Raw genomic sequence first — 23,032 nt, 5'->3', positions numbered from 1 at the left:
GTCCTGCACAAAAAATGAAAGAAATTCTGATTATTTGATCTGAAAGAAGCTGTTTACTGTTTGGAGGTTAACTGTCTAATAAATGCAAAACAGCTAATTAATTGTTTATACAAAATAGTGAATTATCAACACTATCACCCATGTTATTTGAACAGGTTGGACATTATAGATGTGAGTCTTTCTCTCCTCAGTGTTTATGTGCCATTGTTTCTCAATGAGACTGAAGCAAAAGGAGACATCGCCTGTCAATGATTTGTTGCAGTGGTTCCTTGGAGGCGTCACTGGTTTTTCTTGAATGTGCTCCTACATTAAGAAATGAAATAAGAAGCCGATCTTCTTGTCCCTCAAGGGGGTATGTGGTCACTTGTGTTTTCACAGACTGGAAACCATGAAGCCAAAAAAAAAAAAAAAAATCAGATTCAGTCAAGAAAGCTGCAAAATTTGCAAATACAGAACAAATCTAGACAACATCGGTCTTATTTCTGGTTCCAAATATGCCAATTTAGTATCAATAGCGTGTTTCTTCTCTTCATAAAAATCTGTTCATGTTCAGCACCTTTCATTACTGGCAGGAAACTGAACCCCCTTTTTTTAACAGTCCTAATCCCAAAATTCATTTGCTCCCTTTGAAGCAAAAACATGTCTGAGGGGAGTTATTTTTACACACTTCAAGGGGCTCAAATGATGGTGTGCAAAGACGTGATCATGCAGTTAGTGTCTGAAATTAGCATGTTTTTTTTCCTATACTCCACACTTCACATTCCTTGTCAAGGTTTTATTGTGTGGTTAGGAGGCATGTCTGGAACAAATACTCGGTATAAAAACCAAGTGCCTAAACTAACCAGCTACAGCATATATGTAAAAGGGCTAATTTACAGAGGAAGACAGAGCATTAATACATTCAGTATATTTAAAAAATAAGGCAGCTTGCTTTATTGTAGCCAGTTTTTCTTTTCATCAGTGATGGGAAAGGAACCAAAGTGGAAAATGGACTACAGACAGGAGTTAATGGTGCTTCTTGTTTTGGTGACCACAGCCTCATCTATTGCTTGGGGCAACAAGGACCTTACTGAAGCAGTGGTAAGAAAAATAAAGCAGGGTTGCTGGTGGAGTATGACTTTAGATGTAGTAAAATATAATAACTGTAAATCAAAACTCAGCTAAACACTTAAGTATTTTAACTTTTATTAGGTTTTTGCAATAAACTGTAAATAGATGAATACATCTTTTAATGTTTTTAGCACTACACACCTTACAAATTGTAGTACGAGAAACAGGGCCATATACATTTCACTGTAAAGTATTCACACCACTTGAACGTGTTAACGTTTTGTCATGGTAATGACATGGTAAATTATACATGGATTGATTTTTTTTCTATCATGCATTTATATTAAGCTCCATTTACTCTGATGCCTTATATAAGATCAGGTCAAATATAAAGTTTTGAAAAGTTTAAAACAGGGTTCGTTTATACAGCAGCTGTCCAATCCATCATCCACGAACAGGCCAGGCAAGGTGGACATTATTTAGACAAGCACCCAAGAGACCCAAAGCAACTCTGGAGCAGCTGGAGATACCCACAGCCCAGGTGGGAGTATCTGTTGATCAAATCTGAAAGAAAGCCATTGTTGATAGAAAGCCAAATGAAGTCCTGTTTTGGTTTACCACAAACCATGGGGTCACAGCAGACATTTGGAGGAAGGTGCCCTGGTGAAATGAGACTGTTACTGAACTTTTTGCATGCTCATGCAAAACCCTATGTGTTAAAAAACTAGCACACTATCTTGAACATGCCATCCTGTTGATGCTATTCTTCAACAAGGACAAGGAAGCTCGATGGAGGTAATTAATGGGCAATCCTGGATTAAAACTCCTTAGATTCTGCAAAAGACTTGAGACTGGGGATAAGTTACCCTTCCAGCAGGACAACCCTAAACATATACAGTAACTTGGGACATTACTGCTGACCTAACCTATCCATTTGACTGAGTTTTAGCAATTTTGCAGACAACAACGGACCAGAATTTCAGTCTCTGGATGTGCAAATCTGATAGTGACAAACTTCATACCAATGTTACAGCTGTAATTGCAGAAAAATGTGGTTCAGGCACTTTCTCTGCCACTGTTTTCTAATTTCTATTTGTAAAACATTTTGAAATGTTTGTGTATCATATACCTTCACTGCTTCGCATTGATTTATCACATAAGATCCCATTGAAATACATTGAAGATTGTGGTTGTAACGTGACACAAAGTGAGGCACTGCAACCAATAACACCACCCTTTTCCTTTATCTCAATAAATTAATATTGTGTGCAGCTGTTTAAATGATTGCTTTTTGTTTTAGGCGTATTTAAGGAGGTATGGCTATCTGCACATCCCACTGGACAGTACACATCTTAACCCTCCACCTGAAAAAATAGAGGAGGCTCTGAGGTGATGCCAAATGAGGTTTACATCCTAATTTATTAGTTGTTCTTCATTGGAATCAATGAGACTTAGGTCTCCCGTGCATTTCAGAGTCTTTCAGAAAGTGTCCAACCTTCAAGTATCAGGAAACCTGGATTCAGCCACACTGGAAATGATGAGGCAGCCCCGGTGTGGTCTAGAAGATTCTTTCACTAATAATTATCTCAAATATCGGGTCATGGGTGGGTATCTTTCTTTTATAAAACACAGTCACAGACCAGTGAGATGCGTGAGCATTAACTATGGTCATTATTGAACAGGTTACTGGCGGAAGAAGATGCTGACATACCGAATTTACAATTACACCCCTGACTTGGGTCTAGGAAAGACCCGGCAGGCCATCCAGACTGCTTTTAAATACTGGAGCGACGTGTCGTCTTTGAAGTTCAGGGAGCTACATCAAGGAAGGGCAGATATAAAAATCTCTTTTCACACTAAAGACAAATCATGCCCGGTACCCTTTGATGGAAGAGGTAGGAGAAATATGAGCTCACCTCTGGATGTCGCAAGTTTTCTATTTAGAAACTTCTGCTTTAAGGTGACATTTGAAACAGAGTGAGATAATATTCTTTCTTCATCCACAGGTCATGTTTTAGCACACGCTGATGCTCCCGAGTCAGGCATTGTGCACTTTGATGAAGATGAGCTTTGGACAGAGGGTAAGAGCTCTGGCTCCAACCTCAGGATTGTGGCAGCTCATGAGATCGGTCACGCTATTGGCCTGGGCCACTCACAGTACTACACCGCACTAATGGGACCCATATATGCTGGATACCGCTCTGACTTTAAGCTGCATCTGGATGATATAAGAGGGATCCAAGCTTTGTACGGTAATGCTGGAATATGGCTAAACAGCTAAATTAATTCTCTTTAAAATTACATATAACCTCATTTTTATGAGGTGGTTCGAGCTGTTAGCTCACGATAGCTATAAATGTTTTCATGATCAAAATCAAGAAAGAAAAAAAGCAAGCACAAGGACATTGTTGATGGCAGCTGATGTTTTTTTAGGATGACGATGTTATGTTTGGAAAGACTAATTATGGTGTTAACACAATGGCCACCCAATTTAAAAGTAGTGAGAGCAACATTTCCAGCTTGAATTAGAACCCTTAAAGTGAAGATTTTGCAATATATTCAGTGTGGAAAGAGTCAGGAGAAATATTGTCTGAGAGCAGTGGCTTGGTGATCTAGCAAACCGGCACATTTTGGATGAGATTCAAAAGTGCTTTGTGGTGGCCCACTCTGCCTGTAATCTATTAACAGCAGCAAACAACTTCTTGTGAAAAAAAACCTGTCATTTCAAAATACAAAAATTCTGACATTATTCAGGTAGATACTGCAATTTCCACTCCAGTTCTGACCAGCGTTGTTACTCTTTGGTCCCCAGGCACGTGTCAGCATGTTCCTCCCAACAACTCACTAGATTAGCCTAGGTTGTATTAGCGTAACAAGCAGTGGTTGTGAAAGTCTCACTTTTTTCCACATAATCAGTCTGTGTTTGATTCATGAACGCTTAGCTGTACAACAGTAAGACCTAATTCATACGTTTTAGTCTACTCTACTATCCACTCCACCTCAAAGTCCGTGTGAAATAAGTTTCATCATCTGTATTTTTCTATAGTATCATCAATGACTCTTTGCAAAACGTCCAAACGCGGCCCAGATTTTGTGCACACTTGTAAAAGAAAGCGTTTTGTCAACTGATAAGATTTATGCTCACAAACATGTGCAGTTGCCTCGGCGGTCTGACTGTTGATTCCCTGTTTGAGCAATTGGCCCTAGCTGTGGATCCTCTTTGCTTTCGGTTGTTCAGGTCCTTATCCAAAAATCCCTCTTGTTTAATGACCCTGGATGAAAAAGTTGCTGCCAACAGAGAGCCTGTGATTGAGGACCTGTAGTATATGTTTACTTCTATGAAACTCACCACATTTCCTTTATAGCTGATACTTGTAGCAAAAGTGCTCATTACAAGCTCTTTCTGTGCTGCCAGTATAGCTATACATCCATTTGACATATTTGCATTAAAAAAACGAGAAACCCCTCATGAAAAAGAAATGCTGTGCCGTATGTGCAAGTGTCCATTGGACACTGAGGACAGAGAAAAGACTTTATCATCCATAAATGATCCTGATTTTGTGAAAAGCTACGGGCATTTTTGTTGAACTGTTCTTGTAACTTTACTTTTCAGCTTAAATAAAATCAACAATAAGGTTGATTATGAGTAATTTATGTTTCATACTTTCAATGTTTATATGTATTTAGCTCCAAAATATGGTATGTACCCTTTAATGTGCTGTTCCCACAACATGCAGTTGTCCCTTTTTTCAGGAAAACCAGAGAAGAGTCCTCCATTTGTAAATCCTCACCAGCCAGTGCCTGGAGGTGTTGTCCCAGATCCATGCAAGGCCACGCTGGATGCAGTTATGTTAGGTGCAGAGACTCTGAAGCACAATTAGCCTTAAATTTTACTTACGATAACCCATCAAGAGAAAGTAATATAATATTTTTCTCCTATTTTGTGTGCACATAGCTCCACCAAGTAAGACATATGTTTTCAGCGGACAGTATGTATGGACGGTGTCCAGCTCTGGCTATAACACTCCCACTGTGATTTCTGGGTTGTGGAAGGAGCTGCCAGGAAGCATTGATGCAGCTGTTTATTCCCAGCGGACTGGCAAATCTTACTTCCTGAAGGGTGGATTTATTATTTTTGCTGACCAAGTTTAATTTATAACAAAAAAATATGTTTCATAAGTGTTGCTGCTTTGTTTTTATCATCCTACATGTCTTTTTCACCATTTTAGGAGACAAAGTATGGAGGTACACTGGTTTCAAACTTGACAAAGGCTTCCCCAAACATTTAACCAACATCCCTGGAAATATCGACTCAGCTCTTTACTTCCCCAAGAACAAGAAGCTGATCTTCTTCAAAGTAAGAAACAGAAGCAGCCTTTCCATCAACTTAGACTTATTTGTGACTCCTCTTGCGTAAAGTAAATACCTACATTTTCATTTTAGGGCTCTGGGTACTTTCCTTGGGATGAATATGGTCCCACTGACCTTCGTTCATACCCCAGACCTATTGGGCATGTCTTTAATGGGGTACCCAGCAACACTGATGCTGCTGTGACATGGACAGACGGCTATGTGTACGTGTTTAAAGGCAGCCAGCACTGGCGTGTGAGCCAGAGTTATCAAACAGTGGAGAAGAAGTATCCTCAGGACACAGCAGCTCACTGGATGCAGTGTGACGACTGAGCCACCAGAGGCCGTCAGGGGCTCAACACAGACCCAACCTGTCAGTTTAATAACAGTAAGAGAAGATATGAAGGTGATGATTTGACTCAGATTTTTGTCCTGTTTCTAGGAGGTTCTCACAGTTGCCACCTCTAAATAGCTATTGTCCTAACTATTATGATGAACAGTTTTCAGACAAATAGAGGACACTGTTTTACTGCAGATATTTATAGTCATATTTTTTATTTTTTCCCCCCATTTATTTAGTCAGTGCTGTAGTCAACATGCTGAAACAGTGTCTCCTAGTGGATATGTACTGTATTCTTGTGTTGATATTTATTCTGTGATTTATGTGGATTGTATGTAAGAAATTCTCAGAATTATTTGTTAGCAAATAAAAAATCTGTTAAATTTGATAAATTAATTAAAATAGAGTTATTCCGTAAAGAGAGGATGCATGAGGTGGTCACATACTGACATTTCCATCTGACATTGAACAAGACTTAACTTTTCCTGTTTTAGGTCATGTACCTAAAATTATTTCTCTTTGCTAAATGCCAGAACGTTCTTCACAGTCAGATATTTACATACACGAAGATTGACAGGTCAGAATAAGAACGCCCAAATGATGATGTCATGGCTTTGGAAGTTACTGATTCTGATTGATTCTGGTTAATTCACAACGTTTGAATTAAATCAAGGCCCAACTGTGGATTCGTTTTAAGGTAACACCTCAAACACACTGCTTCCTTGTGTGACATCATAGAAACCATAGAGAAATCAGCCAAGATGCCAGGAAGAAAATGTGGACTTCCTTAAGTCTGGTTCATTTTTGAAGAACAATATACAGTTACAGGTGCATCTGTTAAAATAAAAACATGCAAGTATAAACAGTATGCGAATATCCAGCAATCACATCATTAGAAAAGGGACAGGTTCTGTTTTCCAGAGATAACCCCAGAACAAAAGCACAATAACTTTTGAAGATGCTGGCTAAAGCTGGTAAGAGAGTGTCATTATCCAAACTAAAACAAGTCCTGTACCGACGTAAGCTAAAAGGCTACTCAGCGAGGGAGAAACCATTACTCCTAAAGGAAAAGAAAAAAACAGATTACAGTTTTCAAATGCACTCAGAGACAAGAACCTTACCTGTTAAAGAGCTGTCCTGTGGTCAGATTGAAAGGAAATATTAGCTTTTGGCCATTATGACAATTGTTACATGGAAAAAGGAGAAAGTTTGCAACCCCGAAGAAACCATTCCATCTGTGAAGTACGGGGGTGACAGCATCATGGTGTGTGGTTGTTTTAAGGTTGAAGCTTGGGCACAGATAGGTCTTCCAAAAGGAGAATGACCCTGAGCTTAGCACCAAACTCATTACAAAGTGGCTTAAGGACAACAAAGACCTGTGTTTTTCACCTCAATAATGAACTGTTTTCTCTGTTACTATCTGGGAAGCGTTTTGCACTTTGAAACCAAAACAAATAGAATGAAGAGGAACTTTTTTCCACAAGCTATTCTGACTCTCATTGAATAGCAACTTGGTCTAATTTGTACTAAATTCATGCATATGTAGGTGTAAAGATGTGTCTACCTTACGTTCACTTAAGCAGTTGTCTCAGTACCAGCCTCTGGATGGGTTCGCATGCTGACTTAATAATGGTGGATTAGATCAACCAGGAGAACCTCCACCTTTAGTGAATCCTGATGACAGAAGAATTTAAAAGGGGCCAATACTTGGGTTTATTGTTATTTAAACTGAAAAATTACAACTTTTCAGTTGTCGAATACAACAATCCTCTTACAAATTGAACTTAAAAATACTCAAAAACACAAACTGGTCAAGATGGCAACTATAACAATGTTAGTGCATTTAAAAAAACTGAGTAATTTTTTGTCTGTTTGCACTGGAGAGAAACAGCATCTTGGCATACTACTACTACTACTACTATTACTACTATGAACTAGTGTGTTCATGTTGTAAATGCAAATGGCTCAATGTCTCTGGTTGTGAAAAGTGCAACTATAACTGTAAGTCTTTTATTCATTTAATTTGTTTTTTAAGATAAATGTATTTTTCCTTCCACATCTCTCACCCATGGATGGATGGATACATTTATTTTCTGTAGTTTACATAAGCATACAAGCATAAAACACCAGTGTAATAAAAAGTGATTTTATTAAACTTTAAAATAAGATATAAAAAAGCTTTCAGGCTTTTATCCAACTCAACACTGGAATAGTTTATAATATCCACAGTAAAACTCTTATTATAATGATCCTAACTTTGATTGCATATCTTTGGGTAAATTAACTTTTTCTCATTTAAGTTAACTAGGAATGTCCTGATCAAGATTGTTTTTTTTGCCTTGATACAGATCCAAGTCATTAAGACATTTACAAATGCCAGCTGTATTTCAGCTTCCACATAGAAATAAATAACATATATTCCATGACATGGCTGTAAACTCAGTAGCTCTAAAGTGCATTAAATTAACAGTACACTCCACCAGTATTATGGTCTACTGTGTCCCATTTAACGTACAGCTACAGTATTTTTTATTTTGACATTTTGTCTGAACAGGAGCATGACAGCTTTAACATTCTGCTCCACCACAAGTTAGAATAGTGGTATTTTGTTCTCACTATGCATCACATTTTTATCTAACTCGACACATACTGCTACAGCCTTCAACAAACCCTTACCTTGAAACTGCTGATAGTTTTATGCCCAGCAGTTTGCTGAAGTGCTAGGCTAATGTTAGCATGTTAACTCTCTATTGTGATATGCCTTGTTGATCATTTGTTCATATTTCAGTGTGGTTTCAGTTGATCATAAACTTGGCTTAAGGACAAAAAGAGTTACTTTATTTTGATTGTCCAAAACCTTAATGAGTTGAGTTTTAGCCGTGTGTAGGCCCCATCATACAGGGGCGAGGCAACAGCCAATTTAGTCCTTCTTTCACTGTAAATGTCCCTCTAAATCTTGAAAAACACTTAGCTTGTTGGGATAAACCCAACAAAATAATAAGCATATCCTATAATACAGTACTGAAATACAGTACGTATACAGTTTTGCAAGCAATACACATGAAAATAAGCTGTGATATTAAAAAAATCAGAAACACGAAACATGGCTACACAACATTTTGACATAAAAATCACAGCCAGTATAACAACAACAACAGGTGTCAGGAGTTGAGTTTGGCCTGTGTCTCCAATACCAATCATTTTAAAATGCCTTAATCAGGACATATATAAAATTGTCCAAATAGGATATGGTTTGGATCTGGATGCCAGGGGCTGTTCCAACCATGAGGAAAAAGTATTTACATGAAGCAACAAACTTTTTTAATGTGAATACAAATAGTGTGAGAATTAAACTCCTCAAGGAATGTTGGAATTAAAAATCTGAGGATACATGTTTCACTAGTTCAATCATACGTGTAAGATGATAATTATCAGATGAAGCTGGTGAAGAGAATCCAAAGCAGAAACTGAAATTTTCAAACAGCTTTTATGAAAGTAAACAATTTAAAGGTCATTCCCCAGAGATGTGCTCTTCAGTTAGTTGATGCTGTTTGTTCAGACAGTGAAAATGGGGGAGACTGTGGTAAGAGGCACCATGGAGCCCGTCTCGAAGTTAAAGTCGATCAGAGTATGTGTGATGGTGCTGACACTGCTGGTGGAGGAGCTTGTTCCCATCTGACGCTCTTGGAGTTTGTGGAGATAACTCTGCAAGAGAGGAGCGTCGTTATTACACTAAACAGCTACTGAACTGACAAGATTCATACACGATGAGGTTATCTCCTGGGATCAGGAGCGTCCTGCATTTTACATTTATATTTCAGCCACTTACCGGTGCAAGGACATCTCCAGCATATCGTTTCAAGGGTGGAGGCCTACGCTGACGGTGTGGTTGGGGTCTCCTCCTTCCTTCTCTACATTTTTGCTTTGTTCCATGTTTCTTCTGTTTTTTATGTGCAGCTGGGAAGCAGAATTAAGATACATATTCAACATCACAGGAGGAGCTTGAGAAAACATCCCTGCTGTTTAAACATTTTCACATTTTGTTATGTCACAATCCAAAACGCCAGTGTATTTTATTTAGATATTATGTGATAAATCAGCAGAATTTGGTGCATCATTGTGAAGTGGAAGGAAAATGATAAATGGTTTTAAAATATGATACATGGTTTTTAAAATAAAAAAGTAGTGTGCATTCCAGCCTTGGTTAGCAATTTGTAGAAGCCACCTGTTGCTGCAATCTGCAGGTTATTTGGAATATACCTCCACCAGCTTTGTACATATAAAGACTGACAGTTTGGCCATTCATCTTTGCAAATTTGCTGTATCTCAGTCAGATTGGATGGAAAGCATCTGTGAAAATTATTTCTGAAGAATTTTCCTCTATGGATTTAGGTCTGGGCATTGACTGGGCCATTCTAAAACCTTTATTAATGTAACTCTTGTTGTATTTTAAGGGTTGTTGTCCTGCTGAAGGATAGACCTCTGATGTATGTCATGTAGGTCAAGACGTTACATTTTTGACTTATCTGACTAAAACACATGCATGGCTTGTGGCAATATACAAATTGGACTTTTTTTTAAACAATGGCTGTGGTTTTGCCACTCTTATACAGAGGTCAGATTTGTAAAGTCACTTTCTTGTCAACAAATTCTCCCACCTGAGTTGTGGATCTCTGTGGCTCCTCCAGACTTACCTTCGCTTAGAAAAACACTTACCCACAGCAATTCTATTTGCAAGTTTGGTGAATTCATGGTTTACACTGGATTTTATTTATGGGTATCTGGGTAAAGGGGGTTCTGACAAATGCACACCACACTTCAGATTTTTATCTGTATAAAAAATGTATAAATTATGTATTATTGCACACAGTTATTAAAGTGCCATTGCTTTGCAGAAGTAAGGTCCCAAGCAGAACAGCCCTTACAAGTATGCACTAATTTGAGTTGGCATACCACATAAAATTCCAAAAACATACATTGTTGTTTGTGATTAAATAGTAACAAAATATGGAAAAGTTAAAGGGGTACAATTTTGTAAACTGCACAAAACTAACCTTCAGTGTGTAAAACTCCTCTTGCAGTAACCCACCATTGCACCAACACACCTATGATGCTCATAACAGGACAGATCCCAGTGATTGCCCAGTTAAACCAGCAGAATGGTCGTGGAGTCACTTGATAAAACATGTCATAGACTTGATGCAGCAGCACAAAACCTCCGACCATGTAGTCTATGCACAGCATCACTGTTGTAGCTCCAAACACTGAGGTGTAGAAGATGCTGAACAACCTCTGCCACTGCAGAGTGAACACAGCAGTGGTGATGCTGGCTGCCAGAATGGCACAGAGCGGCACCCACAATGGAGTAAGGCTGTGAAACTGTGCAACAACCACAAGCATGGAGATGGAGAGAAGACTTCCAAGCTGCAGGCCACTGAGGAGGAGTCCCAATAAGGACACTATCATGGTAAAGAGTCCACACAGAACTCCAACTCCCAGGCTGATGCCCGCCTTGGTGTCATCTCTCAGCTGACTGGTAAATTTGGGTTCCTTATGGTAGAATAGGAGCACAGCTGATGAGGCAAACATAAAACCTGAGAAGAACATGATCATCTTGAAGCAGCGGTAGCCTGTGAGAAAGAATAATAACAATGTTAGACTCTCCTGATCAGCCTGCATATACATGCGTAGAGATTTAGCTTCATACTAAACCTTCTCTAAAGCTACATCTATAATTTTAAGCACAAGTTAGTCCCCTGATCACTGACCAATCACATATACTTTCCACAATATTGCTGGGCTGCAAAGTAAAACGTTTATGTAAGTGGTAGTCCCAGTGAAACCTGTGGCTGCAATTTACAAAAATCATACCCTATTTTGAGTGGTCCACTTGCAAAACTAATACAGACCATAGTTATAAGGTTGTTGATCAAATACTTTGGGTTATCCCTTTTAACATAAGTGTTATTCACCCTTGACAGTGAGGTTGCCACTGAAAGAAAGACCTTGTCTGTGTGTATCCTGTGAACTGTCACTGTGTGTAGCACTGCTGCACAGTTTTTTTTAAGCAATTCAAAACTATGGGCTGTGTTTATAAAGGAAGAGAACGATTTTTTTCTATAACACATGATAAACTGGAACTGCACTGCAATATGTTACAGGTAAATTATTGACGAGTCAATCAAAAGAGAGAATAAAGATGCAAATGTTAGCATAGCTCTTTTGAAAACCGCTTTGAATGTCAACATTAGCAGAAGGAGAAACACATCTCTTTATAGAAGACTAGCTGAATGTGCAGTCAGATAAATGTTTAGGGACATCGCTGTCCTGTGGAAACAATTGCAAATGTTTTTTCGCAGGACTGTAGCTTGAAGAAACAATTTGTATAACGATTTGTATATTATAAAGATAAGAATCAACATAATGACATTTAAATAGAAATTAAATGGTTACTGATTTTATTACTAATTTAATCAAGAATTAACCTAATACTAATGTCTCTAATGTATTTTAATGATCCCCTCCTTGAACCGCCACCTTAACGTGGTGCAGGGGTTTGTGTGCTCAAATGGTCCCCCTTCACTGGAGGATGGGTTCCAACTACAGGGGGATCGCACTCCTTAGCCTCCTTGGTAAGGCCTACGCCAGGGTGTTGGAGAGGAGAGTCCCGCCAATAGTCAAACCTCAGCTGCAGGCGGAGCAGTGTGGTTTTCGTCCCGGCCGTGGAACATTGGAACAGCTCTACACCCTCTACAGGGTGCTCGAGGGTTCATGGGAGTTTGCCCAATCGGTCCACATTTGTTTTCTAGACCTGAGGAAGGCATTCAACTGTGTCCCACGTAGTGCCCTGTGGGGTGCGCTCCAGGAGTACGGAGTCGGGGGCTTATATTAAGGGGCCATCCGGTCTTTGTACAAGCAGAGCAGAAGTTTGGTCCACATTGCCAGCACTTGGTCGGACCTGTTCCCGGTGCATGTTGGACTCCAGCAGGGTCGCTTTATGTCACCGGTCCTGTTCATAACTTTCATGGACAAGATTTCTAGGTGCAACCAAGGGCCAGAGGGGGTTTCGATTTTGTCTCTTTTTTTTGCAGATGACGTGGTCCTGCTGGTCCCCTCTAGCCAAGATCTACAAGATGAGGATCATCTCCTCCAAGTCCGAGGCCATGGTTCTTGACCGGAAAAGGGTGGCTTGTCCTCTTTAGGTTGGAGGGAAGTTCCTGCCTCAAGTGGAGGAGTTCAAGTATCTCGTGATCTTTTTCATGAGCGAGGGAAGAATGGAGCGGGAGATCGACAGACGGATTGGTGCGGTCCCCACAGTAATGGGGACGCTGTGCTGATCCGTTGTCGTGAAGAGAGAGCTGAGCCAAAAATTGAAGTTCTCCATTAATCGATCAGTCTACGTTCCTACCCTCACCTATGGCCATGAACTTTGGGTCATGCCCGAAAGAACGAAAGAACAAGATCCCGGATATAAGCGGCTGAAATGAGCTTCCTCCGTAGGGTGGCCGGGCACTCCCTTAGAGATAGGGTGAGGAGCTCGGCCATCCGGGAGGGGCTCGGAGTAGAGCCGCTGCTCCTCCACATCGAGAGGAGCCAGTTGAGGTGGCTCAGGCATCTATATTGGCTCTTCTGGGAGGTGACCCCTCTGTCCAACCGCTGTCCAACCGCATTGAAGCGGAAGAGTATGAGTATTTTAATGATTAGAAATCAAAAACACAATATAACACAAACAAACAAATATGAAACTCACTATTACTTTAAGATGTTCAGAGTATTATTAGCTTATTACCAATCTCTACCAATCTCTCTCTGAAATGCAACAGAAAGGTCTGTGCATAATTTGAAAAGGATTTTGTAGATGTGTACCAGGTCTAAGTAGACAGCCAGCTGGAAAAATGTGTTATATTAGTTCTTTGATGACTTGTTCAAACTTCAACATAGAGAGAGACTGGAATTCAAAAGAGTCTGGAGATCAAATTGTCCACCGGTCTGAAAACAGCTTCATGCTCAAGGTTATCAACATGTAATCTAAAAGACAAGAATCTATTAAAAGTTGACAATCCCTATATGAAGCTTTAACCATTCATGAACCAAATATGGAGTATTTCAAAAGCTTAATGAGATCTAAACTAGCAGAATAAAATTATTGACTCTTTTGAATTCATGTCACTAACACTACTTGACAGGATCCTGGTGGGATATGAAACACCAAGTGGAGGTGGTGGTGCTAAAACAATCTCTTTTGAGTCTCATTTAAGATTAAATGTATTAATGAGACTACTTGATTTTTACATTTAAAATATTTATAGTCTGTACTCAAATAGAAAATTTGTAATTACTCAAAACTTTATACAGATTGCAATTTGACTTAATGCAGGGCCGGCATTCATGCAAGAACCACTGCTTTTGATGAGTTTCTTTGGTTGACAAAAAACTTAAGATGAATTGCATGGGTTTAATTTGTAACAGGCCACACTATCAGATTTTGGCTGCATGTGTGTTTGCATAATGTCAGGGTTCATGGTTAGTGAATGTATCTGCACATTTTCTCCCATGAGTGAAAACAGAGAGAGAAATGTTTATTTCACATCGTTCCACATTGCTCTGCATGGACATTAAATACAAAATCCCCATTAAAAACCGAATGAGCTGCTGTCAGCTTTAACGGTATGACATCAGTGGGATTTCACTCAGTGCAACAGGTGGTATCTCATGAACGCTGTCTGTATAAAATGTAGAGACCCATCTGTCTCCTCCATCTTTGGGCTTATTCACTCTAAACCCCTGGCAGCTTGCAGATACCTGCCACAGGGGATTTAAGGCACCAGGTGAGCTAATGAAACATTTAAAACAGCTTCTGTTGTTTGGTGAGTTCATGTAAGCTTATACTGGCATCTAATGTCAGCGTGGATACGTACCAAAAAAGCAGTAGATGAGGCCGAATGAAAGGCAAACAGAGCACACAACAGACGGGATGACTTCGTATTGCACATTATTCTTAAGAGCACATATATCCACTTCAGCGAGGCCAGCACCAGGCTCCTTTGTAACATAGAGTGAAGACACTGCCATCATGGAGGATAATAGCTTCTGTGTTGTGCAGCTGCTTTGAACATGAACTTGCTTTGTTCATTGAAGGAGGGAAGCTGGATTGTTCTGCACGGGGAGTCCAAGCAAAGAGGAAGTGCCTGAATCAAGGGCATGCAATAAACTGTTTCCTGACGTGCACCTGAAAAAAGAAAGGACATTTTTCAGTCATAAGGGTGACAAGTCATAAAATTTTTCTATCCTGGAAAAATTTATCTTTCCTTGTGTTGAAAAACAAAATATTGAAACGATTTATTAGTTAATATTAAACTGTCGAGGAGGAAGTACAGCCAAGTATTGCCTTTTTCCATCCTTCCTATTCAGGAAGCAGAGTTGGAAACTGTGCATCTCTTCCAATTTTTCTGTTTTGTTAAAGAAAAGGAAGCAGCTGAGGAAATGACCTGCTGGATTCATGCCATTGTTTTTCTGATGCATTGTTTGGATCATATGGTTTGGTACTCTGTTTGCTGAACAATGTGAAGGAAATAAACACTTAGATGGCAATAAAAGTAGCAGGATAAACATTTTCCCAGAATAACAGTAACGGCAAATAAAAAACACTTTAGGTGTCCTGCATTCAAGAAATACTTGAAGAGTCCTGCATTCAAAACTAGTGAAAGTACTCATATGGAATGGCCATCCCAGAATATTTTGCACATGTGTAATGAAATGCAGCTGAAAACCAATATATAAAATGCAACAGTGAATGGTAGAAGTACTTGGTTTCTTCTTTTTATTATTTCAAGCTACTTTTCCATATTTACGAACCTTTTATAAATGTTTTTGTCATGTCCACCTACAGCAGATAGTATGACTCTTTAGCAGCAGTGTGATTTAGTCTACTGTAAAGATATAAGCTGTTCAGGGAGATCCTACGGTCAGCAAATTGAATTAGAGGATCTTTGGCAGGTGAGTCATTTGCAGATTAGCGTAAAGCACATGAACACTTTCAGATGTGAAAATTTCTCTGTTAAATCTTAAACATTACATCTAACTGTGAAAGAATAGCAACAAAACTGCCTACTTTTCTGTTGAGTTTGTGAAATCAACTTAGAAAATAGCATTGTAGGTTGAGATCATCTGCAGAAATACTACAAGCAACAGGTAATCTTTACAGTTGAGCAGATAAATTGTGAAAATGCATTTCTCAGCCTACCTCCAATGATTCACATCCTCAAGGATTAAATGTGTACTTTAAAAGAGAGATGTAAGTATCCTGATTGGCTTGTTAAATTCCTGTAAACAGGGATCGAGCAGTCAGGAGTTTGTCAGTTTTTATGTTGACTGTGTGGTTTCCCACTGTGAGTTGAGTGCAGGACTCAGCGACCGGTAAGTCCGTCATCTGTGCTTGTAAACAGCTGACGCCGGAGAGGGAGGCCATCTGCCCCTAGCGTTAGAGCGAGACTGCTGCCAAGTACAAGGCCAAGTCAGGGAGTTCAACTGTCCCTACCCATTATCTGGTCTGTTAGGTTAAATTTACCCACCATACCTACTTAAGATGTGTCCCTGTATCCCTGAGAATTATCTAAAGAATCCAATTTATTCCTTTCAATTCTAGAAAGCGTCCACAAGAAAAACATTACAGGTAGCTGTCCTAGTTTTCTATTGGGCTGCGCTTCAATCACAAACCAGTACAACTCAATCCATAAAATGTGAATTTGTAACAGAAAAATGCGATAACTAATAGATAGGACTGAATTTTCACTTTGATTAGTATCCTATCCAAAGCAAGGACATAGTGACAGTGAAGAGAAAACTTAGTAGAACATCTTCTGATCCAGGCTTAACAACTATCCGCCTCTTCTGATTTGGGCCTGAGAGGACAGGTTGGCGTTACAAATACACACACACTAGACCAGGTGTACTTTCTATGGAAAAAAGAAAAAAAGAGTATACTAAAGTAACAGCAACATTAGCTGTCACTGCCTGTGTCAGGAAAGGGACACAACCAAACAAAGATGTCATGAGTACAGTACAAATGGTTAAAAGCAGCAATACCTCTTTCAATGCCTGTCAATAACAGACATGGCTAAGCAAAGAAGTACAAAGCCAGGAGGATTTTTCATGGGAAAGCAAAACAGGGTGCACAAAGTAGTTCGCAGTCATTGACTTTTCCAGTAAAACAAAGAAGCACTGACCCAGGCTGCAGGAAAGTACAACAAAGACCAAAAACCTAATGACAGCAATTGGCCAAAGACTTTAGGATGCAAATTAACACTTCTTTGGAAAGGAAAAACTAATAGTAAACAAAGTTGATGGCAGTGATAGCTTTGTCACTGCCATCCAGGAAAATGATACAGCTAAAGAAGAATGCACCGAGGTAGGAGTACTTTCTATGGGTAAGGAAAACAAAGATTCCACCTGCTTATTGGCAACAATATCTCCCTCAATGACTCCTTCCAGAGAAGAGACTCAGCTTAACAAGAATGGACTTCATCAGGGGTACTGTCTATGACTAATGAAAAACAAAAAAGTATATAACGTTAATGTTATCAATTATTTAATAAGGGCTTTTTCCTAGAAAAGAAACTCAGCTAACCATAGAAGCCCTGGACCAGGTTAACTTTCTGTGGGTAAACGAAATCAAAGACTACACCTTGTTATTGACAGCAATAGATCTGTTGATGACTTCATCCAGGAAGGAGACTTTGATAAGCAAAGGAACACTGGGTCAGGTGTACTTTCTATGACAAAGTAAAAATCAAAGAGAGTATATAAAGTTAACAGTAACAAAAGCTTCATAAAGGGCTCCTTCCAGGAACGAGACACAGCGAAACAGTGAGCCAGAAATAATTTATTTTGGAATCAAAACACAAATTTAATGGCAGCAGTACTGGTGCATAACTATGTGGAGAGTAAAGACAGTAGATTGAGGAAACATGCAGGATATGCTGCCCAACAGTATAAATGAAGATACCCAAACTCCACCGTAGAGACTGTTGGGACCCAGCCATGGATTTCAACATTAAACTCCGGTACAGACTTTCCTGAACTTTCAAAATAAATCGCATTTAACTGACTTCCAGCAACTGAGGAAAGGGGGTGTAGCAGCAGACTTCCCATGATGCCACTGTCTGAATAAGAGCACCCCCTCTCCAACAAGTCGACCTCTTCCACACGGCCTTCGAAAGGGGCCGGATAGGGGAGACAAGCGCGCTGATGTGTCTTTGCTGGCAAACAGACATAAACTCTTTAACTGGATCCAAGATTGTCATAAGTTCATGCGATCATATGCACAAGTTAAATATGAGTGAATAACTGTTTGTGAACCCAGTATTCATTCATAAAAACGGGAATTAAGGTACACGCCTGGCTTGACTTCCTCTCTCTGAGGTCTGCAGAAGCAAACTGTCCCAGAGAAGTTCCCTACAGAGAAGCGGCCTCTACGAAGCCGAGCGGAGCGGTCTCCCAGTCTGGAAGGAAGACAGCAGAGACCCCATCACCGTGGTAACGGTAACGTGGAGTGTGGTTAGCAGACAACGAGCCGTCTTCCAGCCAGAGCTACAGAGGTTAGCTGGAAGCTAACCCTTAGTTCACAGAGCTCTCTTCAAACTTCATCGTCGCTTGGACAACGTTCCTCACCACAGTTCATGAGGTTAAGTGTTTTTGCAGAAAAACAGAAGTGATTTAGGTTGAAATGATCTAAACGTTTTTCATTTTATGAAGTTTGGTTTTGTTTGTGTTGAACTCAGCTATCTTGGTGCTAGCAGACTATCCGCAGCACACATGCTCAGGTTGTGTTTTTTGTGTGTTTTTAAAGTTAAGACAAACTTTATTAAAGGGTGATTTTAAACAGAAGATTGATCATAACGCGCCGTCCGCGCTTATGCATTTGAACCCTTTTATTAACGGTATTTTTTTAATGTGTGTGTTTGAATCTGGTGCTAAGCTAGCAGCTTCTTTATTAGCTTAACTGTTAACAGCTAAGGACATGTGCTTGCTGCTAAATAATATTTACCCAGAAAGGTTTAGTTTTCAATCCAGTAAATAATGTGTCCCTAACATCATTTTACTAAATTTTATAACTAAGTAAACGCCATTAAGCCCCATTTCTACAGAAAGATTTGGCTCTTTCCAAAATATTCCCTTAATATTTCTTAAAATATTATTTTAATAAATAAAGGCAGCTAATGAGACACCGTTGAGAAATGGTCATCCAGAAGGTTGGTTTTATTCAGCAGATCATTATTTAAAACATTATTTTATTAAAATAATATTTCATCTGATCTTGCATTGTGAATGGTTGTCTAAACGTCTGCTGATTATTGCCTAAATTGGTTCCAAGACTAACTTAACTTAATTTCCAGATTCTTCAAGATAATCCTTGGTTCTCAAACATAAACATTGCATGCTAATGTTGCATCACTCCTTCAGTCATGATTTTCAATCATCTTTAATCAACTTGTTTATATTGTACATAGCCCGTTAGTCTTCCCTATTCTTTAATACTGCTTGGTAGTTTAGTTGGATTGTTTTAGCATAGTAAAGAGTTTGATTGAAATATGTTTGACTTTGAGTTAACTTATTTTTGTTAATAAATTCTTGTATTTTATGAAATTGTGTGAATTCATTCCATTTGTGTGCAGAGTTTTGCTGTTCAATAATGTCAGAGCTCGTCTCACACCTTTCTATTTTGTCCTAACACCATTGCCTTACTGGGCTGGTATTCACAGGACAGCCCTTAACATACCGAAATATTATTTGATAAAATATTAATATTAAATAATAATCTCAGATTCATAATCCCAACAAGACAGACAAGAAAGGATCCCAGATAGAATAAAGTGGACAAAAATCTAAAGTAAATCGGACATGTTTTTCCAGCTCTCATGAGAATTGTTAGATTTGAGTTTTTGTTTTTTTATTTTCTTACTTTGGTCATTTTTCAGTCTAGATTTTTGCTCCAGATGAAACATCACAAACACTTGATGGATTTTCTGACAGTGTGTAGGAATACACACTGTAGCCATTTTGTTGTTCCCTTCAGTCCTAATGCCTTATTTTCTTGACTGAAAGTGCTGAGACAATTATTTTTTTTTTCTCACTTGTTCATGAAATGCTTTAAATTGGGGCGTGGTGCATTTTTTTTTTTCAGATCTTTTGTCCTACTTCATGCAGTCTGACAGGTTCTGTCAAGTTATTTTCTGGATTCAACTGGTTTGAGGGAGATAGGCATAGGTGTGGTTTCCTAAATTAAACTCAGCTTTCCAAAAAAATGGATTAATCACAGGTTATTAATAAATAACCACGTTGGTTTGGGTATTTTACTTTAGTAAATAAAATCATCAATTGACAACTGTCTTTTGTATTTACTCGGGTTATTTTTGTTTGATATTAAAATGAACAGAATCTGAAATTTAAGTGTGACAAAAATGCAAAAGATAGAAGAAAGCTATAACAAGGTAGGTGTTATGATTCTGGCCCGTCTGCCTGCTCTGTCTTCATGTAATCGGCTAATCTGCTTCACCTGTCTGCTGCTGCACTGGAGTGCAATCAATCATGCCATGCACCTGTTTTTCTGCAGTTATATTCAGCCCTCAGGCAGACAGTGCCAGATTTTCGAAAACCTACCAGTTAGTAGATGTCCAGCATTCCTTCCTGCCTGACCACGTTTTTGACCACTTTTTGCATCTTGGATTTCCCTGCCTTGCCTGACCCTCATTGGATGTCTCTCGCCTCTGGATCACGACCTTGTTTCTGCCTCTCGACCAAAGCCTCCTGCCTCACCCCTGGATTTGTCTGCCTGAGTCTGCCTCCCTGGTTTCACCCAGTTACTGCTCCCCCCTTGACTACTGAAGGATCTTTCCCCCTGTCGGCAATCCGACTTCTGGCTGCGGCGTGTTCTGCACCGATCCTCCCGGTCTGGAGACTGCCAGGACCGCACCCCGCAAAGGAGCCTATTCTGATTCCTCCGTCCTACACGGACTCTGTTAAGGTGGGTGGCTTCTTTGGAGTCATATATATTTACCTAAGCTTTTTCAAGCCACTAACCTGCCTCTCCGTTCCCAGTGATCCCGGGTTCCCGGCTGGTGGAGTCCTGAGTATTTGTGCGCTGCTCCTGAATAAATCGTTTTAACTTTTATTCTGTTTCTGGCTGAAATTCTGGGTCCTCCGTCCTGAACCTCACAGTAGGAAAACAAACTGAAATTTATTTTATAGAAGGTAAACTACAAATGGGGTGAATTTAATTTCTTTTCAGCAGTGTGTCTTATTTTTTTCAAAACATTACACTACAAAAGCAAAAACCCTTTCAACAAGCCAATGACTCATCAATTGTCACTGTTTTATGTACTAAGCTTCGAGGTCATGCAATAGAAGTTTGCTTTAGTTTTAATCTTTCAAGGAAGAACAGCACTAATATTAAGTGTAAATCTTTGGAAAACATAAAACAAGGCACTACAATGTTTTTAACAAAGAACATATTTAAATTTGTGAGTGATTTTGAAAGGCAGCTCATGGAGGGTCCTCATCCATTCTAACTGAGCTTGAAATAGTTTGGAAAGAAGAAGGATCCACCAATATCTCTGTAGAGATGCAAAACTTTGAGGCACAAAAACTGAAAGTGTATTGAAAGGTTGCTTTACAAAGTACTGACTCAGGGGGAGCTGAACACAAACTCTCATATAATAAGTCACCACTGTGTTAGTCTATTACATAGAATCCCAATAAAATACATTGAAGGCACACATTATTGATGTGATATAATCCTCTGCAGCCTCCTGTGGCACTAAGGTTGGCTCAGGTACTGGCTGCCTGGTTGAGTTACACTTCTAAGGAACGTATTAAAGAAGGCACAAGTCCTTTATGCTTCCATCAACCAAATATGCTTTTCAATCTTCTGAATTTGCAGATGAAAGGAACGCATGCTTTTAACATTTGAGTAGTTGAATAAAAGCCAACAAAAGAGCTTTGTGGAAGACATGGTAGAGAGACTGTTTTATTTCATTTTAGCCATTCAGCATCCACTCTTGATTTTGCTATGTCCTCCTACTGGAGGACAAGTCAAATTCATGATTTGCGAGCTTTGAATGATCAACTTCTGAATTTTACAAAAGACAATTTTATTATATCATTATGTGTTTTTTTTAGATAAATTTATTTCACCTACTGTGTAAAATGGCTTTTCTTCTTTAAGGTACCTGTCAAGGATCTTTCACAATTAAAACAGTCACATCCAAGCACTTTCTCAAATGTTCTCAAGGTGAATGTGTAAGATTTCCCAGCCCCTTTAAAACAATGATAAATTACACTCATTTATCTAAAAAGCTGCAGTTGTTGATTTTACTTCCTTATTCTGTAAAAACAGATGGTATTGTGCATTTGATAGTTCTCTCTTATATCGGTCAAATTGACTTTTTCCTTTGATTTGACCCAGGAAGATTTTAAGCCCAAAGAACTGCCAGTTTACAAACTTGACTTGGAGAATCTTTGCAAAAGAAATGCATTGAAAAGGTATTCATGACCTGCATGCAGTACAGCATAAACATAGTATATTTTAATTTTACCCTGGTTCTGAAAATATGCTTTAAAAGATATATATCATTCACACAAACAGTGTCCATTTCCCCATCATGCTGGAAGTAACAGTAAGTAATTTTCAAGGCGGTGCCCATCCTGGTAGATAAGAGGCATGGACATCATAGATTAAGATTGGTATTCAAATTTTCATCATGCCCTGTAAAAGATGCAAGCAAAAATTCAAGATCCAGCTAAGAAACAGCAATTGACTTTAACTGGGATTTTCTGCTACCAGGGTGCTTTATTTTCAGGATAACACCAGTAGGTGAGCTTCCACCCACAAAGTTTGCGGGTCAGCAGGCGTGGACAGTGACACCATACAAATTCAGTGACAGTTTTAAGCTACATTCAAGGAAATTACAAGGAAATAGAAAGTTTAAGCAGTTCGAGACTTTAAAAAGGGTCCATTCACAGTCAATATTTATCACACCCCATTAAAATGTTTGTGTTTTCCAACATATCTGGACACATGGATATTTAATATTGATTCCACTAATACTGAAAAATGTAAATACTATAAATACTGTAAAACTGATCAGAGAGCTGTTACAGTTTTCAGTTAAATAGGATGCAAGAATACAAATTTCTGACGAGAAACAAATTAGATCATCTCCACATTTGTTCCCACATAAAATGGTTTAGATTACACTTGAAGATTTGTCCTGTTTAAACCACAGACATTTACTT

General features: G+C 39.1%; 2 protein-coding genes across 3 annotated transcripts; one reads left to right on the top strand and one right to left on the bottom strand.

Moving 5' to 3' along the window:
* Positions 1 to 582: 582 nt before the first annotated feature.
* On the top strand, positions 583 to 6,126 carry LOC124874046 (matrix metalloproteinase-19-like). Its single transcript, XM_047375214.1, has 9 exons — positions 583 to 1,080; positions 2,351 to 2,439; positions 2,524 to 2,654; positions 2,733 to 2,945; positions 3,057 to 3,302; positions 4,804 to 4,905; positions 5,006 to 5,170; positions 5,280 to 5,407; positions 5,494 to 6,126. The coding sequence occupies exons 1-9, from the start codon at positions 964 to 966 to the stop codon at positions 5,731 to 5,733; spliced, it is 1,431 nt and encodes a 476-aa protein (XP_047231170.1). The 5' UTR covers positions 583 to 963; the 3' UTR covers positions 5,734 to 6,126.
* A 1,744-nt stretch (positions 6,127 to 7,870) lies between these two features.
* LOC124872215 (transmembrane protein 198-like) lies at positions 7,871 to 20,720 on the bottom strand. 2 transcript variants are annotated; one of them, XM_047372087.1, is made up of 5 exons: positions 20,399 to 20,720; positions 14,659 to 14,969; positions 10,795 to 11,370; positions 9,570 to 9,697; positions 7,871 to 9,445 (listed from the first exon to the last, which is right to left on the bottom strand). In XM_047372087.1, exons 2-5 carry the CDS (start codon positions 14,813 to 14,815, stop codon positions 9,296 to 9,298), a joined length of 1,011 nt encoding a protein of 336 aa, XP_047228043.1. In that variant the 5' UTR covers positions 14,816 to 14,969; positions 20,399 to 20,720; the 3' UTR covers positions 7,871 to 9,295. The 2 variants fall into 2 exon arrangements, with proteins under 2 accessions (XP_047228043.1, XP_047227969.1); XM_047372013.1 differs by lacking the exon at positions 20,399 to 20,720 and adding an exon at positions 15,984 to 16,173.
* Positions 20,721 to 23,032: the final 2,312 nt, after the last annotated feature.

Source organism: Girardinichthys multiradiatus, chromosome 1 (genome assembly GCF_021462225.1).
Source record: "Girardinichthys multiradiatus isolate DD_20200921_A chromosome 1, DD_fGirMul_XY1, whole genome shotgun sequence".
Taxonomy (NCBI): domain Eukaryota; kingdom Metazoa; phylum Chordata; class Actinopteri; order Cyprinodontiformes; family Goodeidae; genus Girardinichthys; species Girardinichthys multiradiatus.
This window is presented reverse-complemented; position numbering and strand designations above follow the sequence as displayed.

Coding starts and splice junctions, on each gene's coding strand:
- LOC124872215 (XM_047372087.1), bottom strand. CDS start 14,815: ATGATGGCAGTGTCTTCACTCTATGTTACAAAGGAGCCTGGTGCTGGC. Junction 11,371..14,658: donor CCTCATCTACTGCTTTTTTG/GTACGTATCCAC, acceptor TCTTTCTCACAG/GCTACCGCTGCTTCAAGATG. Junction 9,446..9,569: donor CTGGAGATGTCCTTGCACCG/GTAAGTGGCTGA, acceptor CCTCTCTTGCAG/AGTTATCTCCACAAACTCCA.
- LOC124874046 (XM_047375214.1), top strand. CDS start 964: ATGGGAAAGGAACCAAAGTGGAAAATGGACTACAGACAGGAGTTAATG. Junction 2,655..2,732: donor TCTCAAATATCGGGTCATGG/GTGGGTATCTTT, acceptor ATTATTGAACAG/GTTACTGGCGGAAGAAGATG. Junction 5,171..5,279: donor CAAATCTTACTTCCTGAAGG/GTGGATTTATTA, acceptor TCACCATTTTAG/GAGACAAAGTATGGAGGTAC.